General features: G+C 47.5%; 1 protein-coding gene and 1 non-coding gene across 3 annotated transcripts in view; both read right to left on the bottom strand.

The window, feature by feature from the left end:
- The window catches only part of Zmat5 (zinc finger matrin-type 5), a 30383-nt gene that overhangs the window by 7839 nt on the left and 10538 nt on the right, over nucleotides 1–12006 (bottom strand). Inside the window, exons 2-4 of one of the 2 annotated variants that reach the window (XM_046427303.2) lie at nucleotides 8665–8725; nucleotides 7118–7268; nucleotides 1038–1100 (exon numbers count right to left, since the gene is read on the bottom strand). In XM_046427303.2, coding sequence (XP_046283259.1) covers nucleotides 1038–1100; nucleotides 7118–7244 — 190 coding nt within the window. In that variant the 5' untranslated portion in view covers nucleotides 7245–7268; nucleotides 8665–8725. The remainder of the gene's footprint in view (nucleotides 1–1037; nucleotides 1101–7117; nucleotides 7269–8664; nucleotides 8726–12006) is intronic. The other variant, XM_046427302.2, reaches the window with a different exon arrangement.
- Nucleotides 5016–5088, bottom strand: Trnav-uac (transfer RNA valine (anticodon UAC)). Its single transcript has one exon. It is a non-coding gene; the product is annotated as a tRNA-Val (tRNA).

Raw genomic sequence — 12006 nt, 5'->3', positions numbered from 1 at the left:
TAGAGTGCTTGCCCAGCATGTGTGAAGCACTGAGTTTGATCCCCGGAGACCACATAAAAATTAAAAAAATAAAATAAAATAAAAGTATTGTGTCCATCTACAACAACAACAACAAAAATCTATTAAAAAAAGACCTCAGGGGCTGGGGATGTGGCTCAAGCGGTAGCGCGCTCGCCTGGCATGCGTGCAGCCTGGGTTCGATCCTCAGCACCACATACAAACAAAGATGCTGTGTCTGCAGAAAAGTAAAAAATAAAATAAAATAAAAATCCTCTCTCTCTCTCTCTTTTTTTTTTTTTAAATTAAAAAAAAAAAAAAAAGACCTCAGCAGCACCTTTGCTATGGAGGAACCAAAGTTTGGGTGGTTTTTCCAGGCTCAAACAAGGAAACCAAAGTGTCTGGAAATAACAGGAGCATGGTGGTATCCTACACCAGTGTAACCTCCCAGTGTCAAATGTACCTCTAAGCCAAGTCAATGGGAAACTCCTGATCTGCAGGCCTCATGACTATTTTGGGGGCAACACCATTTCCTGAGAAGAACACGGCCTTTCATCCAGCTTCCCTAGCTCACCCATAGTACCTCTCCCCAGGGCTAAGCTCCCTTACAAACCACTGTGGTTTTCCTCTTTGCCTTGGCTTCCAGGAAGCTCAGGGCCAAACTTTCTAGTACACAGACCTCAAGAACAAACATGGAGACTAATTATTCTCCTGGCTTGTCTTATTTTTCCTACCCTTACTTTTATCTGTTTTTGCTGCCTTTGCTTACTAAGGTCTGTATCTCTTTGAAGTATAGTTGTCTTTGTGAGATGAGTATTGAGCAGTAAAATCAATACTTCTGAAAAGCTGAGGACCAGATCAGGGAAAGACCCAAATTCCAACCCATGGGGAGGCCCTGACTGACTGGTCAGCTGAAGCCAGGCTGCAAAGTGGACTCAGGATGGTGTCCAGAGTTGGAGAAGACACTCTACAGAGATCCACACAAGCCAGACAAGGTATTCTTGGTCCCGGAGGGGACCCAAACCAGCAGAGCACTTTACCTGTCAGCAGGAACTTCCTGCAGGGCCGCTTGTTCTGCTCATCCAGCAAGATGGCAGCTGCATCTATAAGAGAAGAAAGGGACTGGGTTCAGATGGCTCCGCCAAGGAGGGAGGTAGAGTCTCAGGGAACTGAGGGAAGAAAAGAGCTCCCCACACATGGAGAAGCATTGCTTTGGTTGACCATAGGGGGGGATGCTTGGCAGTGGGATCCAAGGTGACCTCCATCCCTCACCTTACCCAGGGCCAGCCAAAGTCAAGAAATAGGTTTCAGGTCAAAGGTATTTGACTTTGACTGTACAATGGACTCACATAGGAAGTTTTCTTTTTCCCCAACCAAATAGAGGGGAAGGGGAAAAAAAGCTCTTTTATTTCCACATAAAATCATTTTTGAAGGGGCTGGGGTTGTGGCTCAGTGGTAGAGCACTTGCATCACATGTGTGAGGCACTGGGTTCGATCCTCAGCACCACATAAAAACAAATAAATAAAATAAAGATATTGTGTTCATCTACAACTAAAAAATTTTTTTTAAAAAATCACTTTTCAAGTTTCAGTACATCTTAGGGCTGGGAATGTAGATCAGCAGCAAAATGTTTGCTTAGCATATGTGGGGCCATGAGTTTGATTCCCAGCACCCCAAAAAACAGCAATAACTGGCTTTCTCAGAACAACTTCTAGAATTTTAGGGAACTTTAATTAAAACATACGTTAACCAAGTGAGAACTGACATGTGGACATTATTTTGTCTCCCCATTCAACAGTGTCATATGTCTTATGTATTATCTCCATCTTCTCTTTATTCCCTAATAAAATTTAGAAGTTTTAAAATAATTTTATTGCTCTTTTCTGTAAAAACTTGACCTGGCAGACGAATTCATCATTTAGGGACTGTCAGTTAACAGGACATAGTTTTATGGCCTCCTGGTTGCAAACAGCCTGACGAATTATTATTTGGCTTAGCAGCCATGTTCTCAGCTGCTATACTGAATGCTCTCCAAAGGTCTTGTTCCTCAGCTTGGTATTGAAAGGTGGTAAGAGGGTGCTCAGAAATGGCAGCAGTTTTTATTTTCTCCTCATGAATCCACTTTACAGTACTAATGTACCCATTCTGCAGAGGGGTAATATTGAGGTTCAGACAGGAAAATGACCTTCCCAAGGATACGTGATCAGAAAGTGGCAGCACCAGGTTTGAACCCTGGTATGTGGAATTCTAGAGCCTTTGTTCTTTCCATGTGGCTGCTGATTTCCTGATGCCTGGATAAATGGCCCAGTAATGGGGATGCCTCTCTTCAGGGCAGCTGGTGGCTGGGAAGGGAGAGGATCTGCTAGGGGCTGGGTGTTGGTTAGGGCAGGATTCACTCCAGGGGGCCTGGCAGAGCCATGAGTGAAGCCAGCAATGTGGAGGAGGGTCCATCCATTAGCACCAGGCTTGTCAGGCTCAGTTCAACCACTAGAGCTAGAGACACCATGGCCTGTCCTGCCTGTCGTTCCTGGGGAAGCTGAGCTGGTGGGATTATGTGGATGTTGCCTAGGACCTCCCTGAGGCTAGTACCACTGAGGGAGGCAGGAGGGCTGAGCCTAAGTCCCAGACAAGAGGCACTGGCTAGGTGGCTCAGCATAGAAGAGTTCTATTCTGTGGTGCTGCTGGCCAGTGGTTCTCAACTCTGACATGCTTTAGGATCACCACGCAACTATTAAAGTACATGGACACCTGCACCTGCCCTTCTCAGGTTCTGCTTTAATTCATCAGCATAAGGGAGATCACAATTGTTAAAAGCTCCTGGGGTCAGGCAGGGTGGTGCACACCTATACTTCTAGTGGCTCAGGAGGCGGAGGCAGAAGGATCACAAGTTCAAAGCCAGCTTCAGCAACTTAGTGAAGCCCGAAGCAACTCAGTGAAACCCTGTCTCTAAATAAATTACAAAATAGGGCTGGGGATGTGGCTCAGTGGCCAAGTGACCCTGGGTTGAATCCCCAGTACCCTCCCCTGAAAAAAAAGCTCTTGGGTACCTCTAAAGTACACCTAGGATTAAGAAAACCCAGCCTACCCTCTGCACAAAGAGGCCCCTGCTCCTCCACATGGTGTTCAAGGCTCCTTGTGATCTGACCTGTTGGTCCTTCTCGCTTCATCTTCCAAAATTAACAGCTGCCCCTGGTGCCCCATGTTTATTTACCTAGTCATTTAGGCATTCATCTATCAAACGTTCACAAAGCACATCCTATGTGCAGGCACTATGCCAGGATGAGGATTTAAGTGGAGATCAAGTCAGAGCGGGTCCTTCCTCCAGTCCAACAGCCACAGTAATCCATGTGGATATAAATGGGGTAAACACTGAACACGAACAAATGACCTAACCTGGCCTAGGGTATGGGAAGGGCATCCCTGAGCATTTACTGCCCGAGTTTAGTTCTGGGACAAAGGAACTATCTTGGGGTGGGGAGGACAGAAGGAAGGACATGCCCACAGAAAGAACAGTACATGCAGTGATCAATGTGGTCAGAGCCAGGAGGGAGAGGCCAGCAGAACATGGAAACCCAGGCAGGACACACTGTTGTAAGTGAGTGGGAGGTCACTTAGAAGGGCCTGTTTTATCCATCTTTGAATCTTCAAAGCCTGTCTGGGGACTGAGGACAGGCAAGTACTCATTGAGCACTGGCTGAATAAATGTGTCCATCAGATAAAGGGCCTAAGGCCACTCCTTCTAAGGACACAGAAGCATCATTCCTACTTAGCATAAACCCCAATGTGCAGAACAGTCATCATGGGATTACTGAGCCTGTGTCACATCTCTGGGAGGTGGGTACTGTTGTTATGGCTGTTTTACATGTGACAAAATTAGGGCTACACCGTTAGTGATTCACGACTTGGGACTGAACCCAGGCAGCCTAGCTCCAGGGCCTGTGTTTGTCCTGACTGTGACCCATGGATCATCAGCCACTCTGAGGCCCTTGGAATTTGTCAAAGGCCATGAAGCTGGGAGCTGAGAACCAGTTGCTCAGGGTAAGTGCAGGCCTAGGGGAACCTTTTGAACAAGAAGAGAGCTCATGTGCCAGCTTGGCCACCAGAACCTGGGGACCATGAGTAAGGCAATCCACTGGTCTAAGTTTTTAAAAATTTTGTTTTAGTTGTCAATGTACCTTTATTTAGTTATATGCAGTGCTGAGAATCAAACCCAGTGCCTCACACATGTTAAGCAGGTGCTCCACCACTGAGCCAAAACCCCAGCCCCACTGGTCTGGATTTTAAATTCATCATTTGTAAGTGAGGAAACTCAGGCCGCCAGCCCCGGTAGCAGAGCTGTTTTGTTTTGTTTTGTTTTGTTTTGTTTTGTTTTCTGGTCCTGGGGATCGAACCCAGAAGAGCTTTACCACTGAGCCACAGCCCTTTTTATTTTTTGTTTTGAGACAGGGTCTCACTAAGTTGCTGAGGCTGGCTTTGAACTCATAATCCTCCTGCCTCAGCCTCCTGAGCTGCTATGATTACAAGCATGTGCTACCATGCCCAGTTCCCTGCACAGCTGTTCTAAGGACTAGAAGTGGCTGGGCATGTGAGAGGTTGATGGGAATGCAAGAGCCCTAAGAAAGGGACTACAGCACCTGCCTTTTCATTTTTTCTGTAAGGAACACAAGGACTTCTACCCATTATTTCTGGACTCCAGGGTCCAGCTGTTATTGGCTGAGCATCTGGGATAAGGAGCAAATGCCAAGGTGATCTTGGCCTAGCTAAAGCCAAAGCACAGCCCCTCACTGGGTTTGGAAGACAGGGAACCTGATGTCAGGATCGGAGATTTCTCAAATAGCTAGGAGCCCCCAATGCCCTTAAATTCCCCATCTGTCTCCATTCCCAAACCCTCCCAATCACAGCTGTGCTGGGCCTGCTGAGCAGCCTTGTCGGCCACCTTCCTCCCCAAACCTAGAAGCCTCAGTTTCTTTGCCTGAAATAGGGAGCATCTGGGAGATGCTTTTTTTTTTTTTTTTTTTAATGGTGCTGGGGATTGAACCCAGGGCCTTGTGCATGTAAGGCAAGCACTCTGCCAACTGAGCTATATCACCAGCCCTAGGAGAGCTTTAAAAACACCAAGCCTAAGCCAGGTGTGGTGGTGCACACCTATAATCCCAAGGCTCAGGAGGCTGAGGCAGGAGGATCGAAAGTTCAAAGCCAGTCTCAGCAACTTAGTGAGGTCTTAAGAAACTCAACCAGACCCTGTCTCCAAATAAAATCTAAGTGCCGGGTGTGGTGGCACACACCTGTAATCCCAGTGGCTCAGGAGGCTGAGGCAGGAGGACCACGAGTTCAAAGCCAGCCTCAGCAAAAGTGAGGCGCTAAGCAAATCAGTGAGACCCTATTTCTAAATAAAATACAAAATAGGGCTGGGGATGTTGATCAGTGGTTAAACGCCCCTGAATTCAATCCCCAGTACCAAGAAATAAAAAATACTCTGCCTAAGCCAGGTGTGGTAGCACATGCAGTAATCTCAGCAACTTGGGAGGCTGAGGCAGAAGTTCAAGGCCAGCCCGGGCAACTTGGTAAGACCCTGTCTCAAAATAAAAAAAATAAAAGGGGGACAGCTAGGTATGTAGCTCAGTGGGAAAGTACTTGCCTAACACATGCAAGGCCCTGGGTTTCATTCCCAGTACTGCAAAAAAGAAAACAAAAACAAAAACCATGCCTAGTCTTTATTCACCCTAACCCAGTGGGGTAGGGAGATCACTGTTACCATGACCAACTAGCCTTATTTATTTAAAGGTCTCTAAGTGCCTAAGAGAGTCACTGAGAAGTAAATGACAAACCATAGCAAGCACAGCATGTAGCAGGTACTCAATAAAGGCTCACTCCCTTCTAGTGAATTTTGTGTCTCAGAACAGAGAACTCCTTCTGTCTCCCTTCCCCTTTCTCCTTGGCCACCTGAACTCAGTTTGTTCCTCCCAGGCTCTGGGCCCTGTCCTGGAAAACTGTTCCCTACCTGTCCAAGCACCTCTGCTGCATCACCAAGCTCCCTCTCCTTTCAGCTCAGCTCCTCCCTGGCCACACTCTGGCCCCTCCCTGACCTTCCTTGGTGTGCACATCTAGTGGCAGCTATGTAGCAGCAGAACTCCCATCCACAGGCATCCTGGGGGCTAGGCCATGGTGGATGCTTCTGACCTGAGCTCTTTCACTCCAGTCGCACCTGCTTTGCAAGAGTCCCCACCCCCACCGCAGCAGTCGGGTTATTCATTCCTCCCTCCAGCCAATCATTCAACAGACTCTTCCTGCACCACACTGTTTACCCCACACAGAGTTCTTGCTGGCAAATGTAGGCCTGGCCACGTCACATCTGTCGAAAGCTCTTCAGAAGCTGCCTTCTGCCCTCAGGACAGTGCAACCTCCTTGCTGTGGCCTCCACAGACCTGAAGGATCTAGTCCCTGCGCACACCCAGCTTTGGCCCCTACCATTCTCCGCATCACTGGCTGTACCCTCTCCTCCCAGGGCATCCGGTGCTTTGCTCATGGCTACCTGTTTCAGAGTCTTCTTTGCATATCCTTGGCCCCAAATGACATGGCTGGCCCTATTTCAGCTGCTGGCTCAAACATCACCTCCTTGGAGAAGCCTGTCTGTTATCTGTATCCCAAGGATGTTCCACTGTGGGTGAAGCACAGAGCCCTCAGTCAAGGTCATCGGCGAAGGGACCTTCCATTTTGGATTGCCTCTCTGTCTCTGGGGCTCTCTCCTTTTTTTTTGTACTGTTTCTATTTTTTTTTTCCTTAGCATGTACTCTATCACTGAACTACATACACCCCAGCCCCTTCCTCTCTCTTTTTTTTTTTGATATGGGGATTGAACCTATTTTTTATTTTATTTAGAGACAGGATCTCATTGAGTTGCTTAGTGCCTACTTTTTGCTAAAGCTGGCTTTGAATCCATGATCCTCCTGCCTTGGTCTCCTGAGCTGCTGGGATTATAGGCGTGTGCTGCCGGGCCCAACACCTTCCTCTTTTGGATCCTCAAAGAGCCCAGATTGACCCACTGTGGTGCTAACCTAATGGTTAGAGGGATCAGCATGCGGGCTCCAGCAGCCTGGCCACAGAGCCCGCAGCACCCACCTCGGAACATGTCGTACCACACCTTCTTGGCCTTGAGGTGCTGCAGCCCGTTCAGGTGCTTCTTTCGGTTGTGGAGATTGTCCTGGAAGGAACGGTCACAGTAGTCGCAGAAGTATCGCTTCCCCATGGCCGCCTACACCAGGTGCTGAGGCTGCCCAGAAAGTCACAAAGCTCTTGGTCAGACCTTTGGAGAAAAGGCCAGAGGACAGAGCTCTGGGGACAGGGCCCCTGACTGAGCACTCCCTGAGGGTCAGGCCTGAGCCAAGCTTTTCTTAAGGTGCCTTGTACCATGAGGAACTTCTAGAGCTAACAAGTCTAGTTCTAGAGGGATCTTTTAATTCTGATGCCCAGCCTCCAATCTCAGCCAATTAAAACAGAACTGGGGTATAGCAGCACACACCTGTTAATTCCAGCTATTCAGAGGCTGAGGCAGGAGGATTGCTACTTCAAGGCCAGCCTTGGCAACTTTGTGAGACTCTGTCTCAAAAAAGGCTGGAGAGGGGCTGGGGATGTGGCTCAAGTGGTAGCGCGCTTGCTTGGCATGCGTGAGGCCCGGGTTCTACCCTCAGCACCACATACAACCAAAGATGTTGTGTCCGCCAAGAACTAAAAAATAAATATTAAAAAAATTCTCTCTCTCTCTCTCCCTCTCTCTCTTAAAAAAAAAAAAAAAGAAGGCTGGAGATGCAGCTCAGTGGTACAGCACCAAGTTCAATCCCTAACCACAAAAACAATAACAACAACAAACTAGAACCTCAGAAGGTAAGCCCCAGACTTTAGTATTTTTTATTTATTTCATTTTATTTTTTGGTACTAGGGATTGAACTGAACCCAGGGGTGCTTAATCACTGAGCCACATCACCAGCCCTTTTTATTATTTTTTTTTTAAATTTTGAGACAGGATCTCACTAAATTGCTCAGGGCTTTGCTAAATTGCCGAGGCTGGTCTCAAACTGCTATCCTCCTGCCTCAGCCCTTGAGTTGCTGGGATTATAGGGCATGCACCACCACGCCTGGCTTTACTATTTTTTTTTAAGCTCTCAGGTAATTCTAATATATAGCTAAGCTGGAGGACCCCCACCTTATACCCTCTGGCCAGCCTCCCTCATCCCTAGCACACCTCTGACTTCTGATCTCTTTGTTCTGGTTTTCTCCATGCTGGCCCCATGGGTCTTCGCCCTGCCCCTCACACAAGCCAGAAACATGGCTGCCTCCAGGCACATGGGTTTGTATCTGCTGTCCCCTTGGCCTGGATGCTCTCCCTGTGATGTCTGCCTGCCATACTTGCTTCCTCGGTCCTTTTTTTTTTTTTTTGCTGGCTGGCTTTGAACTCGCGATCCTCCTGCCTCAGCCTCCTGAACTGCTGGATTTACTATGCCCAGCCAACAGAGGGGTCTTAAGACCTTACAATGTTCTCATTTCCCTCTGGGACTGAATGAGGACCTGCCACCTAAGAATTTAGTAATCTTCTTGGGAAGCTATTAGCCTCTGCTGCCTAAGCTCTCCGGCTTAAAGGACACCCAGGAACATGATTTTAGGGGACTTACAGTTGCATTCTTTTGATCAGCTATGTGACCTCAGACAAATCTCTCTTCCTCTCTTGAATCTCTGGTTGTCCCAAAGGAAAAATGAAAATTAACTCATTTATTCCACAAATACTTGATTGCCTACTCTGTATCAAGTACTATTTTAGGTGCTGGGGCCCCAGCAATAAATAAAGCAAAAATATATCTGCCTTCATGGATTTATATTCTTGTCGGGAGAGAAAGACAATAAACGATAAGAAGTAATTTATTATTTCAAAGGTGATAAGTGCTATGAGGAAAAATCAAGCTGGGAATAGAGACAGCTAAGGGGAGAGTTCTGCAATTTTAAATAAAGTGATTACTGTAGATTGTCAAAAAGATAGCATTTGAGCAAAGATCAAAGGACTGAGGGAAGCCGGGTGCAGCAGCACACGCCTGTAATCCCAGTGGCTTGGTAGGCTGAGGCAGCAGAATGACAAGTTCAAAGCCAGTGGTAGCAACTTAGCAAGGCCCTAAGAAACTCACTGAGACTCTGTCTCTAAATAAAACACAAAAAGGGCTGGGAATGTAGCTCAGTGGTTAAGCACCCGAGTTCAATCTCTAGTACCAAACCAAACCAAACATAAAAACCCTGTCATTGTGACTACAGCTGCCATTCCTTTCCAGGAGAACTGCAGCCCATGGTGGGTGGCAATTCTATGGCTTTCATGCCCAGTGCTTGGGTCCTCCAGCTTGATGTCACAAGACCAGAGGGAGGATGTGTCTACTTGAGGCTGTCAAGTGGGACGTGCAAAGGCTGAGCCTAGTACAGTCCCTCAATCTGGGGTCTGGTCCCTCACTTAACAAAGCAGGCTTCTGAGGCCCAGAGGAGTATAGGAAATTATTTCCTTGAGGTGAGAAGGTGGCTGCCCAGGCTGGCAGCCAAAATCCCAGATTCCCAGGACCTGGCAAATAAGGATGAAGCTGGGACCTGAGCCACAGAGCAGACTGATGAGTGGGGAGGTAGAGGGGACAGATGGGGGAATGCTTCTTGGGAAGAAGAGACTAGGGATAGATGCAGAGACAAACAAGCATTCTGGGCAGTCCAGACAGCCAAGCAGGTTGATGGAAAAAGTTGCTCCTGCAGCAGACAGGGACAGCAGCCATTAAGTCAGGGGCTGTAATGGGATCAGGAACAGCCAGTCATTCCAAATGAAAACGTATAAAATCTCTTCTCCCATTACTGCTGAGAAACCCCACATCTCAGACATGCGGACTTGATATATTAAATTTGGCAGCTCTAATACATTCCGTCTTGCCAATAAACTTATAGGAATTGGATTGAAATTGTAAGAGATGAACGCTTAACGGCCGAGTGCTTAACCAAGCCATTCACGAAGCTTGAAGCTCCAAGGAGCAGCTGATTCTGGAGAGTAATGGGGAAGGGAGCGGAGGAGAGGAGTGTCCCTCTGGGAGACTGACTCAAACAGTGGCTCTGAAGCAGACTGAGCTGGACCACACAAGGCACTGAGAAGCTGGCTGTGTAACCTTGGGCAAGTCACTGTCCTCTCTAGGACTCTATTTCACTGTGAAAATATGAGGCAGTGGGTCTAAATGATCTGATTATTTCAGAAGTGTACAGAGAAGTTTATTAATGCGAATGGATTATTAAGGCTGGGGATGTAGCTCAGCTATAGACATTTGACTAGCATGTGCAAGGCCCTGGGATTGATCCCCAGCACCACTAAATAAATAAATAAATAAATAACAAAGACCACTAATTGACTAGCAAGTATTCAATAAGTGTTACACTATTGTAAGAGTTAGTAGTTTCTTGAGCACCTACTATGCTCTAGCACCATGCTAAGAAATATATACATCATCTCATTTGATCCTCAGGATAACCTGTGGGAATAGGACCTATGATGCCTTTTCAGATGAGGGCATAGAGGCTCCAAGATGTGAAGTGACTTGGTCAAGATCACACCACTAGAAAGCATCTGAGCTGGGTTTATAACTAGGCAGCAAGGCCCACACTCCTAACCACTCAATCCAAGTCTCCTCCAACAAATCAGACCAATGGCAGTTTTCCTTCATTAATCACTCACTACACCCCCAGGACCATGCTGGCTCTTTGAACTCTAAGAGGTATATATTATAAACCCACTTACGAATGGGAAAACTGAGGTTCAGAGTGCTGTGCTGTGAAGTTCCCTGGGTCACGTATAGGAAGAGCAAAGAAAGCTTCAGGGTGGGAAGGTCTGTTCATGCTATCTAACTAACTGTCCCAAACCCTAACTCACCAGGAAATTGAGGCCACAGGCAAATGTCTGGCCATCCTGGTCAGGTCTATAGGTCTACAGGACCCCACATTCTAGTTCCAGCTCTGCCAGGTGAGACTGTGTCCATCACTTGCCCTCTCTGGGCCTTAGCTGCCGTATGTGTAAAGTGGCAAGAGGCTGGCTGGTGATCTCTAAGGACCTCTGCATTTCTAATATCCACTGATCAGATGAGAACATGCCCATGATAGTGCCTTTTGCCCACTTGTCCCAGCTGGGGACAGCATTGAGCACAAGGCCCTGCAATTATATGGCCTCATACAGCTAGGCTGCATGTGGCAAGAATAAGGGCTGGACTCTGGAGTCGACCTCAGGGCTTACATCCTGCTTTGTAATTTAGTGATCTTGATCATTATTTAACTTCTGGCCTCAGTTAATGCTATGAATACTGAGATAATAATAGCCATACTCCTCAAGGGGTTGCTGTGAGGATCAGATCATCCACATGCATGCACAGAGCTGAGTCCATTAGAGATGCTCAAGGAATGTTGGCCATCACCATCCTTATTATTGGCTTCCAGAAAACAAAGGCTCAGACAAGAAACTGAATTTCAGTGCCCAATGACCTCTGGGGCCAGCTGGTCCACATTACAAATGCGGAAAGGGAAGCCAGGAGAGGGGAAGTGAGTCCCCCAAAGCCCACAGCACAAGAGGCAGAAATGGAACTGGAACCTCCACTTCCATGGTAGGCCCAGTCCCCTGCCCTGCACAATAGCTCTGCAGAACCCCTCTGCCTGCAGATGGCACTGGGGGCCAGTGTTTCCCATTTACCTCATGAGCTTGTCCCCATAGTCATGTGCTCAAAGCCCAATTCCTGGGCAGGAATTGGCTTCTGCAAGGTCACTGCCCTAAGCACCAACTTCTAGACTCCTGACCAACTGCCTCCTGCTTTAGTGCTTTGGAGCACATTAGGAAAAGGTGCGACCTGCAGAAGCCTCTTGACAGACACAGTGTCTCGCCAGCTGCATACCTTGACAAACAGAATGTTGGCCAATTTCAGCTCCAACTCACCTGCTAGCCAGGCGTCTGCACAAGACAACCAATA

Source organism: Marmota monax, unplaced genomic scaffold (assembly GCF_021218885.2).
Source record: "Marmota monax isolate L192 unplaced genomic scaffold, Marmota_monax_Labrador192_F-V1.1 WCK01_AAM20220418_F8-fsc00177, whole genome shotgun sequence".
Lineage (NCBI taxonomy): Eukaryota > Metazoa > Chordata > Mammalia > Rodentia > Sciuridae > Marmota > Marmota monax.
Note: the sequence above shows the minus strand (reverse complement) of the source record. Positions and strands in the feature narration are given on the sequence as shown.